Source organism: Nasonia vitripennis, chromosome 2, assembly GCF_009193385.2.
Source record: "Nasonia vitripennis strain AsymCx chromosome 2, Nvit_psr_1.1, whole genome shotgun sequence".
NCBI classification, from domain to species: domain Eukaryota; kingdom Metazoa; phylum Arthropoda; class Insecta; order Hymenoptera; family Pteromalidae; genus Nasonia; species Nasonia vitripennis.
In genome coordinates this window covers 31770195-31786750 of record NC_045758.1, presented here as the reverse complement: position 1 = coordinate 31786750, position 16556 = coordinate 31770195, and the positions used below count along the sequence as shown (strand labels likewise).

The window sequence follows — 16556 nt, the reverse complement described above, 5'->3', positions numbered from 1 at the left end:
ATAAGAATGCATGTATGAACGTTGATGGTGAAAGAGGTAAGGCACAGGCAATGAAAGTCGCACGATTCGTGGCCAAATTAGTTTTGTAAAGACAATTTACTATTTTCATTAAAAATTTGAAAATGTACTTAATACATTACTTTTTTTTACACATCCGTGAGCACTTTCAATTGAAAAATTGATGAGTATAAAAAACAAAATTAGTCAAGGTAGTATTAAAAAGATATTTCTTTTTTTGTAAATTCGCATTGCAAGTCAATTCAGATAGTTATTTGAAGACAACGGTATCAAGCATAGCACCCAAGCATTGAACGATGTTGGTCGTCATAAGATTATCGACCTTCTCTTCCAAATGTCGTTTTGGATCTTGCTTACCAACGTTCTTGATTGCTAACTGCTCTGGAGTCATTTTTTCTTCGTCCTCAAGCGCCTAAAATAAATGATGAAATTTCATTAAACAAAAATTGTTAAATAACCTAACGGGAAATTTTTTGTTTAAAACAAAAAGTAAATTATTTACCTTGTTATAGTTTTTAGCCAATTCAAGCATTTCTTGGACTACATTTTCATTGAGTTTGCTGTGCTCTGAATATTCTGCAAGGGTCAAGCCATCCATCCATGTTTTTTTGTGTAAGTTTAGCAACATTTTCTGCTCAAGTTCATTTTTACGGTAATTAATGCTAATACTATAATAATGTCGGTTCAGTCCATGAATAAGTGCTTGCACGGATGGCTTTTGAAGGTGACCTAAGTTAGAAGTAGTTTGTCGAGGTTCTTGTCCAAGGACCTGTAAAAATTCAAATTTTGTTACAAATAAATTACAATCTTCATTATCTTTTAGTATCTGAATTCAAGCAAGTACTTACCATCATATTTGGATTGATTAACCTAAATGCATCGATTACAACTTTGCCTTTAACTGACTGAATAGGGTCAATTACAACAGCTACTGCTCTTTCACTGAGAGCTTCAAACGACTGTTGTGTATTGATATCAACTCCAGACAACCAGCATCCAAATCCAGGATGGGAATGATACCAGCCTACTACCATTTCTGGCCGACCAGTTTGTTTCAGCATATCCAACATTTTTGCTTGGAACACTGGATCCACTGCTTCCACACTAACACCCTAATATAGAAAACAAATTTATATAGTTAAAAGACATAAAAAAAGGTTTACACAAGTTTAAGAAAAAAACAAAACTTACAGTTCCAGTCTGTGGCATTGCAAACACATCGATAACTCGAACTGTGTAATCATCAACAAATTCACCAAGCATAAGACCCATAACTTCCATGGGTACTCCAGCTCGCCCGTGTTTCAGCATTTTCAATAATGCCAAGGAAGAAATGTACACCTATGAATAAATATACCGAATAAATAACGTGGCAGTATATAATTAACATCTTGATTATTAGTTATTTTACCTGTTCAGCAGTATCCACAACTGGAGCATCTGAGGGTGGAGGACCTTGGTTTAATCCTGGCATGCCACCTCCTAACCGTAAAAGCCTGTCCATGTTTGTGGGTTTAGTTTACTCTAAAAAAAGAAAAATATTCGATAAAAAATATAAGTATACTTGTGGATTCTTCAACAAAAATATCCTGCGAAATGAAAATGGCACTGATAATGTTATTTTAAGGTTATAAACGCTACTAATTAAACACCAAGCTTCGAAAGCGAATGTAAAAATGTTTACCATATTATCGATTACGAAGAATAGCCGTTAGCCAAACTTACCTTTAAAGTAATACCTTTGAAGTAATCGTTTTTAAATAATCTTTTTCAGTAACTTATCCGTATTTTCGACTACGGAAAACAGACGCAGCTGAGCATCCCTTCGAAAAGCAACGCTGACAGCCTCAAATCTGCAAACTCACGAACAAAGTGTAGGTAAGTTGTGGACTGAACTTATTTCTGAATTCCAAGCCAGCCAAGTACTTCCACCAGAGGGCGATGAAACAAGGTCACGTGATATACGCCGACACGCCGTAGTAAGTTTGATTTCCTAAAAAAAATATCAAAAATTTGCAAATCTCAATTAGAAATTCGTTTATTCAGATTTTATAGCTGAAAATCCATATATAATTTTTTTCATATATACCATACTTATAATTGCTTTTGTTTTAATCAATTACAGTTGTTGACGCAATTTACCGATTTACGGTAATAACTTAATAATAGATCAGTACCAAGCTCAACCACTACAGGTCGTTATAGTTGTCCTATATATATATGTGCGTGTGTGTGTGTACAGATCAGCAAGTTTAGCCGTACTTTTGTCCGAATACTATATCAGAATCTATAAACTTTTTGAGTGTATGACCGATAAAATAGAAAAAAAAAAACGATTTTGAATAAACAATGGCCGATGAGGAGCAGAAAACACAAGAAAAAGTGAAATATACAGTGTTGAGTAAAAAACTTGGAGGAGGTCCACATGGATTAGGTAAAGTTTTATTTTCAAAAATTTTCAATGTGAATTTAAGTACTGCTTGCATTATATTTCATCTCTAAAACACATTTCAATTTTGCTGCCAGGTTATGTGACTGTCTGCTATTATAATTTAGCATATTACCTACATTGTTTGTTAATTATGATAATTTTTATTCTTATACAGGAGATCCTGATGATCTTTCTATGAGGAAAGTAGAAAAAGACATACTGGTAGCTAAAGTTGTACGAGATAGAACAAGAGATGAGAAATGTGTACCAGAAGTTGCAGGTAAATTTGTAATAGCATCTTGATTTTTGTTTGAATGCAACTGACAGAATTTTTGTTTCAGCTTTCAATGAATGTTGCAAAGAGAGTAAATATTTAATGGTGTTCACATGTCGAAAACAAAATGCTGAATTAAAAGAATGTTTAACTCGCTGGTACAAGGATGAAGATTTTTGGGAAGAATGCAAGCAGCAATATTTGAAAGAAAGATCAGATTTTCGGAGAACTGGAGAGCCTAAGAAAATTAGAGACTTTAAAGCTCGTATTGGAAATATGTTTTAAATATATTTATATATACATGATAGTAGCTTTTAAGTATGTTATGCAAAACTGTAATTTACTTTTCATAAAAAAACTATAAATAACGATGTACATACAAAGAATTTGATTTGTTAATTTTACATACATAATCATCTTTTATACATGCATTTAATTATATTTTAAGATGAATAGTCACTTTCGTAGTATTCATCATATTCACAAGATGCATCACATGTATATCCATCGTTAGATCCTGTTTCTTGGGTGATTTTCCATCTTCTCCATAAAACTTCTCTAACTGTAAATTGAGAAAGAACATCTGGAGATGTTGGAACTATGTCTATTGGAACTGTTGAAGGCCATAGTACTTGAGCAATAAGTACTTCCTACAAAGCATAATATCCATTATAAAAAACAATAGATCACAATGTGATAAACTTTCGTACTGATATTGCATTATAATGTATACCTTTTTAACAGTTTCTGCTAGTCTTTCTAATCCAATAAATTTATTCCATGTCATATTTCTATTTACTTTACTTTCAATCCTCTTGAGAGTGACTGCATCCAAAACATCAATAATCACAATGTATGATGAATGGTAAAATGCTGGTCCTTCTTTGTAGAGTACTATATAACAATATTTATAATTAATTGTAACTGAATTTAAAAAACATTACAATACCTCTGACCAATGATTGATTACTTACAATAATCACCACCATACTTAAGACCAGTTTTTACAACCCACCCTTTACTGCGAAAGTAATGATATGCAACATATTTCTGTAAGAAACTTTTTTGTTCTTTACAAAAATATTCCCAAGTTTCACTAATACTAAGAAATTTTCCATCAAAGTCTATGACTCTTAAGCACCCAAGCCCATACATTAAAAAGAAGGTTTCTTCAAATGTGAGGTGCAACGTTTCTCTGACAGGGAAATTTTCATGCTTTATTTCTGGTTTAATATCTATCAAATAATTTTCTGTGTCAGAGTCACTATCTGGTAAAACTAAAACTGTTCCTTCCATACTCCTGACATCTTTATGAAACTCATCATTTACATCTTTATTGAAGAGATCAGTCTTATCAAAATTATCTAAGTTGTAAGTGTCTACAGAAACCTCAGAAACATCTTCTTCTTCTGTCGAGTCAAGCACAACTTCATCTACTTCCATGTTTGTCTGACTGGTTCGCCCATTGGTTTGAATACTATTTACACCACCACCTACTAATTCAATGTCCGACGCTAGCTTCCCTTGATTTACAGGACATTCTCCATCAGGTACAGTACTTGATCCACAATTACTTTCGATTGTCTCTATAGAATTATTCAAATCTTGATTATCAATAGACCTGTCTTCACCTAAAAGTTATTTTAAAAAATTATTTATCCAGTAATTATAATAAGCACATCACTAAAGACTTACATACCATCTTGGCTAATATTTTCTTCATTTTTTGATTGATCAGTTTCATTATTATCGTCATCAAAAAATGATTCTATACTAAGTTTTTGTACTTCACTAATCCAGTTTTGACGACGCTGCCATTGCCTAGTACGAATCACAGGTGGTACGCCGAATTTAGATCTTCCAAATTGTGGATGACTTCGTGATAGAGAACCTTTGCCAAAACAACCCTAACAAAAATAATAATTATCATGAGTAAATTAATTTGGAACAAGTATTTCTTAGTAAACAAAAAAGCATGCGAATCAACCATTTTGTAAACTATTTCCATTTCTGTAGGATCTGCTATGCATGATCCCAGGGCTGTGAGATTAGCATGAAATTTAGTTATTTCACCCTTATTGCCAAAAACAAGTGGCAGCGAAGATTTAGGAACCAGTCTGCCTCCACCTTTTTTCCTTTTTGGTTCCCTAAGTTCCATCATTTTTATCAATTCTACTTTATGTTTAACTTTATAGAAGGGATATAAAGAAATCTATACTAAATCTGTGCATGAGATTAGGGAGGACGTCAATGAGATGATCTCATTGTCGCACCATAATGTTAGAGTATCACAAATGCACATGTTTTGTATTGTGCATCGGCATCCCGCATCGTACACTCGCTTTTCCGATACCCATTTTAGCCACAGGGGGCGCAGCTCGAGGTCTTATGGTTATGGAAGGGGGCGAGAGGATATCGTCGTAGCAGCTGCTCTGCTGCCTGGCGCGACGGCACATATATATATATATATACTATACACCTATAGGTACACGTACCCCCCCGCTCGAGACCCATCATCCAGCATAATATAGGCTAGGTCGCGTACGAGTGTGTACGACGACGACGTCGACTCAACCCACATCGCCATGGCTCCTTCGCTGATCGCGAGTCCGAATTTCCGAGGAAACTTCAACCGGCTGTTCACAGACTCGCAGTTTCTCCAGTGTCTCATCCTCCTCTTCAGTTTGTTCAACCTTTCGCTCTGCCTCTACGAGGATCAGGTCGGCAAGTTCGACTGGTGAGCACCTATTGACTCTGATATCTACGTCCGTGACTACTCCGCAGCTCTACTCGATTATTACACGGCCACACATGCTGAATAATCCAAATGCTAAAAGAACGCTATTATTTCGCTATTATAAGTTACTTGCTATAGAGCGCTTTTTTGCTATTTTGAGCTTCAGAAGGTATCGGGCAGCTTAGCGGCGTGTTGCTTTTTGAATAGTCATCCGCGAGGTCTGCTCGGGCTTTTCTAGCGCGTGATTATGATCACGGCGATGACTATATGATAACGCGTTGGCTTTTCGATAGGGATCAGCTATGAACATTGGGCCGTGCGCTTTGTAAAATGATAGACAATGGAAATTAGCAATATGCCTGTCTCTCTCATTCATGAATATTCGATTGATGCAGTGATTTTTACACTTGCCTGGCAACTGCTGTGATGGCAACATTAAGTTTTCACTAGGCTGTAGTTTAATTGCAAAGTTGCTGCCTTTCAACCTTTGGTCAATCAATGAAATACATTTTTATTGATTTTCCTGCATTCATATTACTGTACCGTATAATTATTAACTGTAGGTTGTTAAATTTCATTTCAGGAGACAAAACTATGTGGGCAAAATCAAATTTGCTAGTTTTGACTCAGTCTCTACGGCAAAAAAGATCATTGTAGCCACTGAAGAAAATGTCATTGCTGCTCTGAACATTAAAACAGGTATTCGCTCATAGTTTTCTATATCTAATTGGTACGATGGAGTGCTAAGATACAATTGGTTTGATTATTAGGTCAAATATTATGGAGGAGAGTTTTGGAAAAAGGATATGCTGGTCGTATACGAGCAATGGAAACTACTATGGATGGGGAACTCATTTCAGTCAATGGAGGAGTTCCTGCTATAGTGCGTTACTGGAATTCAGCTACTGGGCACATCATCAACGAGTGGACACTGGCTGAGCAAAATCCAGATAGGTTAGTGAATAAAAAATCTATTAATAATTTATAATTTTGCAGGTTTATTAAGCATCAGGTACAATATTCAAACAGCACCATATAACTAAAATTTATCTTAGCAGATGTTGATAGTTCTACATTACCTAAGCTTTAATTTATTTGTATCTGTTATTTCAGAATTGATTCTCCATTTATATCATATACAACTGAAGGGCTTTACAGTAGTGAAAGGTTTCTTTTCAAAAACTTGTCAGAGTGCACTATTATGCACATTCAAACAATTTCTTTAACTCAATATTAAATCATATTAAAAATACACAATATGTTTCACAAATTGATGTTTATATATACTTGATGTGTTGAAATTTATATTTTAAATTAATTACAAATCGTCTATGTTTCACAATTTAAAAAAAAAAACAACAATTGTATGAGATTTATATATTTTTACAGAATAGAGGATGTTAAGTGGCACATTAAAGATGGAACATTACATCACATATTACCAATTTACAACAGTGGAATTGAAGTTACTTCATATGATAGCAAAACTGGTGAAAAATTGAAAACTACAAAGATTTCAGCGCCCTTTATATCTCAAGACACAGAGTTAGTTGATTAACATTCAGTTTACTTCATGATTTGATTTGTTCTGAAACTGAAAATATTAAATGATATTTAATTTTGCAGATGTGTCCTAGCAGCTCCACACTATGTTTGCTTGAAGAGTGATAGCGTGATATTATTCTCAATTAATATATTTAAACCAAAACAACAGCCAGAGACATTAACAATTAATCATATAATGGGTTCTGGTTCCCAAGGACCTTATCGTATTTCTCTTGTTCCTGGCAATGTAGCTGCCATATCAATCAGTGCTGATAATAATCGTAGAAAGCGTTTAATGTATGTTCACGAGAATGAAAATCTTACTCTTCATACGCGAGATATCGAAGGAGACAACTTTTTATATGTTAATAAGTTTGGTGACAATATTGTAGTATTAGAATCATCGTATGATAACAAAGTAAGCATAGTATTTGCATTTTCGTTTTGAATAGTTTAACAAAAATATAATTTAATATTTTCTGTACAGGTAACAACAATTACTGCTACTGAACTCAATAAACCTGATGCTCAACCTGAGAAGATAGGATCTTTGAACCACAAAGCACTTTATAATCCTGCATTAGTTGCTATAGATTGTACTTATCAATCAATGAAAGCTAAAATGTGCAAATATCTAATGACGTCGGAGGATCACAGCATCAGCCTACTACAGCAAAAAGTATTCTGGACGAGAGAAGAAGCTTTGGCAAACATCGTCGCCGTTGAGTTTATAGAACTGCCCATGTCGGAGCGGGATCGAGCTATTGAAACAGAATTCGATCAAAAAGAGAGTGAGTAGGCACAAGACTAAAATATGATATAAAATGAACCCTATTCTCTTAATAACACAATTAAAAAAGGGAACGTGGTTTTTCGCAAAACGCCATTTAAAAAATAAAACATACTCCACTATTATAACAATATATTAACAAACTTTCTTCTATGAATGGCTGCTGTCAGGTCTTGATGTAGACAGTTCATGTAAGTAGCGAATCGGAGCAGGCAGTATTAAAAAGTTTTGTTTGAATTTTGGTAATGCATTGAACCTGACCTACAGTAGCATGGACGTAATTCTTAAATTTGAAACCTATTTACTGATAAAAGTTTTTTTTTTATTTCGTCGAAAACGAGCTTTCTTTAAGTTTCCCTGTATAGTTTGCATGAAATCTCACGACTCATAATAGCGAGTTGGTTTTCTGCTTGATTCTTTCGATTTTCAGCATGAGTTTTTCGTAGGAATTGTGATTACTTTTTTATCAGCTCAGTGACTTTTAGGAAACGTGTGCTTTTGGTCGACAGAGTTTCTGTTTTTTGTCAACGACCTGTAATTTAAGTTTTAGAAGTGCACGCAAACAATTCAAATACTTACGTAATGATTACTAATTCATATCAAGAACTACATTTTGTAATCAACACAACTTGCAAGATCCTAAAATTCTTGTAACGAAAATGTATCAACATAAACATTGTCGTTTATGTGCACTTTTACATTACCTGTATTAGAATATGAATTGATTTTTTTCACCCATGTTTTTCTTTGAACCATGTATAGATTGGAGTCTTTATAATGAATAACTTCGGCAAATGTTAATAACCGTATTTATATATTAGGGGACGTTATCGGTATGTTGGTGCGTCGTCTGACTTCCCAGGCCAACCAGGCAAGCACTTTCATCCAATCTCTACTGGGGCTGGAGCCGCAGCAGTCCAGCGAACGAGCCGATTTAGTGCGCGACAAGTTCGGCTTGCACAAAATGATCGTGGCTGTTACTTCGGCTGGAAAAATATTTGGTATCGAGTCAAAGAAAGGCGAGATAATCTGGCAGCTGCGAGTACCCAACATTCGGGGCTTCTCTCAGGAAAGCAATAACATGGTCCTCTACGTGCAACGCGGTAGTCGGCACTACCCACATCCACCTCAGTGCTCACTTCTCGCCGCTGATAAGGTTTGCACGAATTCTAATACTATGCATATATCTAAAAATCGCAGTTTAACATGTCGTCTAGCTATAGCCGATCCGTGACTACTTGCAGGATACAGGCAACGGCATCATTTTCACCTTTAATCCAATAAACGGTGAATTGCTTGGTGGTCTGAAGAAGCTTAACTACAAGGTAAAACAATCCTTGTTACTTCACGCGACGACCGACAACTTCTTGCGCAGCATCGTTTTGCTCGACGACAAGGAGCGTGTACACGTGTTCCCAGAGAACGCTAGCGCTATCGCCACTTCTGCCGGACCCAACACCTTCATCTTCACTGTCGATAAGACGACCGGAGTGTTGTCTGGCTATTCCCTTTCGTATAGCACACCGCAGAATCTTGTCGCTCATAAGGTGTGGGAACTAGTGTTCTCTCCGAAGAACCAACGCATAACACATGTAGTCTCGAAGGATCCCATCGAGCGCGTGCATTCGCAGGGTCGAGTGCTGGGTGATAGGTCGGTGCTCTACAAGTACATCAACCCGAACCTGGTAGCTGTTGTCACGCAAGGCACCAGCGGTGCTCACAAAAGTAAGATACAGTTTCTCTCATTGTATAGTTCGATCATGAAGATACTTGTATCACAAATTAAATCTTGAATTCGCAGATACCCTTAATTTATATTTGCTGGACGTTGTGTCGGGTTCGATGGTGTTCTCGATTGTCCACAAACGCACCAAAGGTCCCGTGCATGTTGTTCATTCCGAAAACTGGCTAGTGTATAGTTACTTTAACGAAAAGAGTCGCAGGACTGAGATAGCCACTCTTGAACTTTACGAGGGAAAAACTCAGAGCAATACCACAGGTAGGATGAGATTTTTTTAACTCAAATTCAATAAAATATGGCAAAATAATTACGTACTAACAATTTGCTTTTATCGTTTTATAGTTTTTTCGTCGTTGGCAACAACTAAGTTACCAATTGTTGAGAGGCAGGCCTTCATTTTCCCTGCTTCAGTAGAATCTATGCAAGAGACAATCACCGAGAAAGGCATTACTAGCAAACATATTTTAGGTATGCATTTTTCAAGATACAATCTTAATTGTTTGCTTAATAAATTCTATTTAAAAACAAATATGTCTCGATTTAGTCGCATTAGCTAATGGAGGAGTTTTGGAGTTGCCTTGGATGCTGGTCGATCCAAGAAGACCCGTCAATCCAGAGATGAGAGAGGAGGGAGTCATTCCTTATATGCCAGAAATACCCATTCATATGGATGGTATAATAAACTACAACCAGAGTGTTTATAGGGTTTCTGGAATACACACAAGTCCTAGTGGCCTTGAGAGCACATGTCTAGTTTTTGTTCATGGTCTTGGTAAGTTTAAACTGACAACAATCAATTTAATAAATCATATAAATAGATGTGCACCGTTCTAATTAATGTTTATTTTGTAGATCTATTTTACACAAGGGTAGCGCCATCAAAAACGTTTGATGTACTGAAAGAAGATTTTGATTATTATTTAATTGTCATAGTACTTTCGGCTTTGTTAATCTCTTCGTATGTAACGAAGAAATTAGCTTCACAAAAGGTACAAAAGCAAGCATGGAAATGATGTCCTGGATAATTTAATATTTTCGATCGTCTGACATCTTCAATCTGCTTTCATTCGCATTAATATGTGGATGTCAGATATGAATAAGATGCGTTCCAACAAAATAATTTAAGATATGGCCATTAACGATACGAATTACACATTCACACGTACACAGTTACGCTTACAAACACCTAAACCTGCGCTCAATTCAATGATCCTTGTAGGTATATGATAGTTGTGATACTAATGATTCAGGGATCTAATGTGAATTAAAAGAGGATAAACATAAAAATTCATTTGATAAATATATTGAAATATTTGTCTATTTGAATTTTTAGGATTTGAAAACCAATAGTTGAATGATTTTTAGAAACATGTTTGAAAAAAATACATATACGCATGTTTATAGATTTATTTAAATGTGAAATTTGGACTTGGCTAAATTATTGATTGGTGTCTCATTTGTAAACGACAGTTTTTGAGTGATAACTGTAACGAGTTAAAAAGACTGTTGAAAAGCAAATACGTATTGAGCGTTTAATGGTTAATCAATATTGTTTACAACTAGTAAATAGTTATCTTATTTCACAAGTGCATTTAAAGATTCCTCAATATCTGCATTCAAGTATTAAGGCTTTTTATAACATCAGAAAGAAGCTTTCAGTTTCAACTGCCAAGAACTTGCAACATCTAACGTGTACTATTTAAAAAGGGGGAACATTTTTCAAAGAATTAATGTTAGCGTCATTGCAAACAATTATTTAAAAGTATTCCATACCTTGAACATTAAGATGCAAGTTGGAATATATTCATGTGTAATAAAGTAACTATGGTTGAAGACCGAACTTCATTAGAAGATATATTAAATGTACAGACAAACTTTTAATATTGTAAGATCTTTTGTATCGTTGGACTAGTCTATATTATTATGTTAATAATTTTTAAGAATTATAAAACCAAATGTGCATAAATGTGTAAAAGACATTGAAAAATTATAAGAGGTATCGATACATTTTTTCTGGGATAAAGTTTGATTTAAAGCAATATACATTATAATGTTAACTGGCCAAAATGAACCAAAGGAGAATTCATAGATACAAACATTTATATGTATTATGTATGTACAATCGTACATGACTTAGAAAAAGCACAATAAACGTGGTTTTGTACATGAATTAGTACATCACTCGGCATTTTCAATTGTAAGTACTATTTGGTAATTCATCACCGATTATTTCACTTTAAAGAGAAATCCAGCTCAGCGAATCAATAATTGAAATCACCAACTTTTTACTTAATATATAATAAAATAAATAAAATAAATACTTTTCACACTCAATTTCTGATTGTTTTGTTTGGTTTTTATGCAATTTAAATGATTAAAATAATTAGGTAACGAAAACTTTATTTTAAAAACAATGAACATATATAACAAGTTATTTACAAGATATATAAAAAATAATAATACAAATTACAGCAGTTTCTGCTTATCATAAATATACACTAAAATATTTTGTACATTATGTTGAAAGGTTGATTGCGCATTGCAATCTTTTATATTAGAGTACCAAGTGTTAAGATCATCTTGTGGTGTCACAGTTTCAACTTGCCGATGCCATATATCCACGCATTTGATCCATACGATATCAGCATTATATTCAGCAATTTCTTTATACATATTTACACAATATTCCTGCGGATATATTGAAATAATATCAACGGAATTTTTCAATATTCAAAATAACTTAGCAAAATTCATTTTTTCTTTATTTCATAGGTACCTGAAGTTCTGTATGTTGTAAACTATCAAGATAAGGCTCAGCTATATCTAAAATATCCCATGTATCTTTTTCAAGCAATTTTAAATACTTTATGAGACCTCCTAGTTTACTTAGTATTTCTTTCTGTAATTTAAATATCTGTGTAAACTTGTAAGTACTTCCTGAATCTTTTTTATAACTTTCTTTAGAGGAATTCTTCAAAAATTTTGAAAGTGGCGGAAATATTTGTCTAAAAGAATATTTAAAATTTTAATAATACTTATTTCCAAATTGTTATTGTTAATATTAATTTATAAGTTTAGTACTTCAAAGTTCTAGATCGAATAAAATCTTGAGAAACTTGAGCGAGACAGCACAGTAATTGCCATGCTAAATTTATCACGAGTGGATTTGGATTTTGGAATCTGTCAACCAATGGATGCCAAAGTTCATGCACTATTGGCAATAACTCATTTTCCCAATCCTTCAAAATTATAGCGCCTTCTTTCAATATTGACATTGATAAGGACGATTCTGTGAACTCTTGTGATGGTAGAAAATGCAAGCACCTCTTCATGATATCTTTAACCATATTGACAAAGTAAGGTGCTTTTACTTCATTTTCATCTGTAAAATGTACACATTTATTCGCTTCTAATCTAATAATTTAAAATAAATAATAAATAATATACAAACCCTCTTTAAAGTCACAGACATTATCATAGTTATTTTCAAGATTTGCAACTTCATCTACTTCCATCTTGTCATTAACATTGATCATCAATGAATCTTTTTTAGCATTATAATATTCTAAGAAGGAATTTATAACTATTTCAGCTGACCTCAAAGATCTCAAATCATCAAAGAACTTGTCATTCTCTTTTGAATCTTTATTCAGCGTCAGTCTTTTGACGCATATTACAAATGCATAGAATACTTTTAAAAATGAGCTAACATTTCGTTTTTGAGTATTGGAACCGGATTGGAGGAGCAGGTCATCCACAATATCCTTCAAATGTGGAAGGAAATCCATTGTACTATAATTAGTTACAACTCCTACAACATCTAAAACCCCGGGATTTCTTTCTACCCTACGAAGTTTTACCGTTACATGGTAGGAAATGTAATCAAAATTTACTCGAAATAGATCTCCGATTGTTTCTAAATTTTGAGATTTTGCAATGATTTCAAGTGTTTGGAGTCCAAGCAAACGTATCAAACTGTGTTCACTTCCTAAAAATGAAAAAAGTTTTGGTAGCAATTGCGTCACTAATTTTAACAAGTTTATCCATCATAATTACCTGCTCTTTCAATTACTAAATACAATGTTTTTAGAAGAAAACATTGGTAGTCCTCTTTTAGAACTTTAGCTATTATTCCCAAACCTTCTAAAATTAAACAACATTCCACAATATTACTTTGTGCAGTTTGAAGTGTAATTTCATCAGATACTTTCACTGGAAGATTCCAATAATCAGGATTTATATAATGTTCAACGACTTTTTTGTACATTGGCATTTCAACTGTTGTATCTCTAGGAACTGTCTCAAAATTTGAATTAAGTTAAGTACAATACTATCTTATTTAAATTTGCGTAATTAAATTGTTACCTTCTAATATTGTATTTAGAATCAAAGTTAGTTCTTTTTTAAATTTAGGCACATCTAATGACATTTTCAAAATACTGTCCACTAATGTTTTATGATCTCCGAATTCTCCAAGTATCCTAAATATACTATATAATTTTTCACTGGTGGCAACATCAAATAAAAACTTAAACTGTTTCCATGAATGAGAAACTCCTTGGTACATGGAGTCTTCAAAGTCTAAAAATAAGAATCATGTATTTAATATTTGTTTAATACATGCAGATTTTATTTTAAAAAGTTTTACTTGTAGTTGTGATATCTTCCAACAATGAAACATTGCTAGAATCAAGTTCAGCTATATAGACAAGAGTAACCAACAATTTTCGTAAATGAGCTGTGGAGAGCAAAATCCTAGATAATCTTTGCTTGCCAAGTACTTTTAAATATCCAGCTAAACGATTTAGCCACATTATTTGCACGGATTCACCTGTGAATTTATTCTTACAATATAAATAGAGTAAATAACTTAAAAGATAATTATTCAAAAATCAATTTACCAGACGTTCTTATGATGCGTGGTAATTTCGTTAAGAGTTCATATAGATTCTCTTCAAGCGTTTCGACTGCAGTCTTCATATTTTTATCTTGAAGGCACTTTTCTTGCACTTTTTGAAGTGCATCATTTGCCGTTTTAGAAACTTCTTGATTTTCATCTTCCGACAACGTTATTAATACTTCCAATAGAGTTTGAAAACAAGGTTTCATGTTTCTAAAAGATACAAAATTTCATGTAAGACATGACTTTTTTTTATTGCAAATAATACAAAAATGTACCTTGAACAATTTAAGAGTAAAAGACTAACAGCTACAGCCAGCTCCTTTCTAACTTTAAAATGAGAATGTTCAGATAAAACATCCAATTCTTTAAACAGAATTTTAAACTTTTCAGACACTGCAGAATACCACTGAGGAGTTCTTTTGGTAGTTTCTAAGGCACGTTTCATTTTTTCACTATCATTGAGATCTTTTTCTTTCATTATACTTTCCAATGTTATTGCAGGGGCTGTCAAATCGCAATCTTCTTCGTGTGGCATATCCTGCATTACCAGAGCCATTGCTCTGCTCCATGCCTGAATTGCCACCTAGAGTACAAAAATTTCGTATTAATTTTTTTTATTTTACATACTACAAATATCAGGTACAATAGCCTAAATTACCATTGTTACTTTGTGATTTTGAATGTCACTCCTAAGAGCAACTTCCAATAATCCACTTGACACTCCAGGTAGATATAACATGACAACATCAGCTATTTGACTACGTAAAACAATATCCTGAGAATCAGCTTTATCATGAACTTGAACTAATGCCATGACAGCTTCTACAGCAGCTAATCTGTGAAAAAGAAAAATATAAAGAAATTTTAGTTTTGACCATCCTGAGTATTCGAATACCTTATTATTATTGAAAAAAAATTTATAACCCTACCGTAAAGAGTTAGATTTTTCTAGCCTCGCTAGTCTCACACATAGATAAATGCCGTGGCTCAGTAATGCAGCATGCTGTCGTGTATAAAAAGATTCAATTACATGTAAAGAACAGCTCTCAACAAGATCTTTCAAACACAAAACTACAGCTTCTTTCAGCTCTTCATGCGCTTCTATCACTGCAAGTAATGTATATAAATATTAAAAGTACTCCAATTCCTCAATGAAGAATGTCATAAAATCTTTAGACTGACTTACATTCCATTGTGCTTTTCTCTTGACATATTTGACAGCGTAAGCAATTGTAAATCTGAACAAACACAAGTAAATTTTCTACTCTTATATTGCAAAGTACAGCTCGAATAGTTTTCACCAATTCTAAATTGTCATCTTTACTGTAAAAAATAGGAACGAATAAAAAGAACGAAGAATTTTTAACTCCAAAAATCATATGAATTACCTAAGAGTATTGTTTTTCAAGTGATGAGTGATCGGGAACAGTATGTTTTCATAGATTTTCTTAAGAAATACTTTTGAAGTTCTGTTCACCATGGCTGCAATTTTCATAGCCTTTTTCGCACTTGGCTCACTCATAAACGACTCGCATTCTGGTTTTAGAATTAAAAACACTTGCTCGATCGTTAATTCCTCCATCTTAGCGAGTACTTATCTATACTAAAATGACGACAATTAAATCAACTCAATCAGTTTTTCATTTAACATTTTCGCTGAAAGTAAACAATGATTACGGCTGCATCGAAGTTTGAAATGCACAAGGTTAGAACGTCAAGTCAGGTTGAGTCGTGCTAATGGTGGGAGGTGCACACGTGATCTGTTATCGCATGCGCGGTGCAGCCGACAAAACTGACTTGCGAAAATGCGCATGTAATAATTTATCAAAACCACCTTCGATTGTTCAGCGTTTGCTTGTATCGATCTCCTTATGATAATCAAATACAAAGTTATCACATGCAATTCTTCGACGCATTAGTTTTGCGTTTATCATTTTTGCACGCAACGTTTTACCCGTCCTGATAAAAATACATTATTTATTGGCATATCGCGGACAAACAGATATGCAGTTATGCGACTGGTCGAATTATGCGCAGGTGCCGACGTAGCCGCAGGTCCGCTTCTCATAAAAAAGGCGATAAGTTACGGAGTTATCGAGTATACTATCGAACGTAAT

At 33.9% G+C, this 16556-nt stretch overlaps 5 protein-coding genes across 8 annotated transcripts; 2 read left to right on the top strand and 3 right to left on the bottom strand.

The window, feature by feature from the left end:
* Positions 1-77: 77 nt before the first annotated feature.
* LOC100113844 (26S proteasome non-ATPase regulatory subunit 14) lies at positions 78-2110 on the bottom strand. The gene is made up of 6 exons (XM_001606925.6): positions 1744-2110; positions 1430-1542; positions 1210-1359; positions 867-1130; positions 521-787; positions 78-430 (listed from the first exon to the last, which is right to left on the bottom strand). The coding sequence occupies exons 2-6, from the start codon at positions 1520-1522 to the stop codon at positions 269-271; spliced, it is 936 nt and encodes a 311-aa protein (XP_001606975.1). The 5' UTR covers positions 1523-1542; positions 1744-2110; the 3' UTR covers positions 78-268.
* LOC100113876 (COX assembly mitochondrial protein homolog) lies at positions 1796-3511 on the top strand. The gene is made up of 4 exons (XM_001606944.6): positions 1796-1997; positions 2144-2452; positions 2625-2729; positions 2791-3511. The coding sequence occupies exons 2-4, from the start codon at positions 2368-2370 to the stop codon at positions 3006-3008; spliced, it is 408 nt and encodes a 135-aa protein (XP_001606994.1). The 5' UTR covers positions 1796-1997; positions 2144-2367; the 3' UTR covers positions 3009-3511.
* Positions 2990-5704, bottom strand: LOC100121189 (tRNA-splicing endonuclease subunit Sen2). The gene is made up of 5 exons (XM_001604729.6): positions 4711-5704; positions 4423-4630; positions 3698-4354; positions 3457-3617; positions 2990-3373 (listed from the first exon to the last, which is right to left on the bottom strand). Exons 1-5 carry the CDS (start codon positions 4882-4884, stop codon positions 3167-3169), a joined length of 1407 nt encoding a protein of 468 aa, XP_001604779.1. The 5' UTR covers positions 4885-5704; the 3' UTR covers positions 2990-3166.
* LOC100121213 (ER membrane protein complex subunit 1) lies at positions 5124-11737 on the top strand. Of its 4 annotated transcripts, XM_031924891.2 has the most exons (14): positions 5246-5460; positions 6044-6159; positions 6231-6414; positions 6574-6627; positions 6850-7005; positions 7087-7423; positions 7493-7796; positions 7966-7986; positions 8617-8951; positions 9040-9520; positions 9597-9794; positions 9879-10004; positions 10081-10308; positions 10389-11737. In XM_031924891.2, the coding sequence occupies exons 1-14, from the start codon at positions 5309-5311 to the stop codon at positions 10547-10549; spliced, it is 2853 nt and encodes a 950-aa protein (XP_031780751.1). In that variant the 5' UTR covers positions 5246-5308; the 3' UTR covers positions 10550-11737. The 4 variants fall into 4 exon arrangements, with proteins under 4 accessions (XP_016838049.1, XP_032452585.1, XP_031780751.1 ...); XM_016982560.3 differs by lacking the exon at positions 6574-6627 and having other exon boundaries at positions 5124-5460; XM_031924892.2 differs by lacking the exon at positions 7966-7986.
* Positions 11738-11919: 182 nt separating this feature from the next.
* On the bottom strand, positions 11920-16157 carry LOC100121236 (TELO2-interacting protein 1 homolog). Its single transcript, XM_031924887.2, has 13 exons — positions 15828-16157; positions 15626-15762; positions 15369-15546; positions 15098-15275; positions 14715-15022; positions 14438-14649; positions 14185-14367; positions 13902-14117; positions 13593-13832; positions 12988-13524; positions 12618-12918; positions 12313-12541; positions 11920-12224 (listed from the first exon to the last, which is right to left on the bottom strand). Exons 1-13 carry the CDS (start codon positions 16019-16021, stop codon positions 12003-12005), a joined length of 3135 nt encoding a protein of 1044 aa, XP_031780747.1. The 5' UTR covers positions 16022-16157; the 3' UTR covers positions 11920-12002.
* Between the last annotated feature and the right edge of the window lie 399 nt (positions 16158-16556).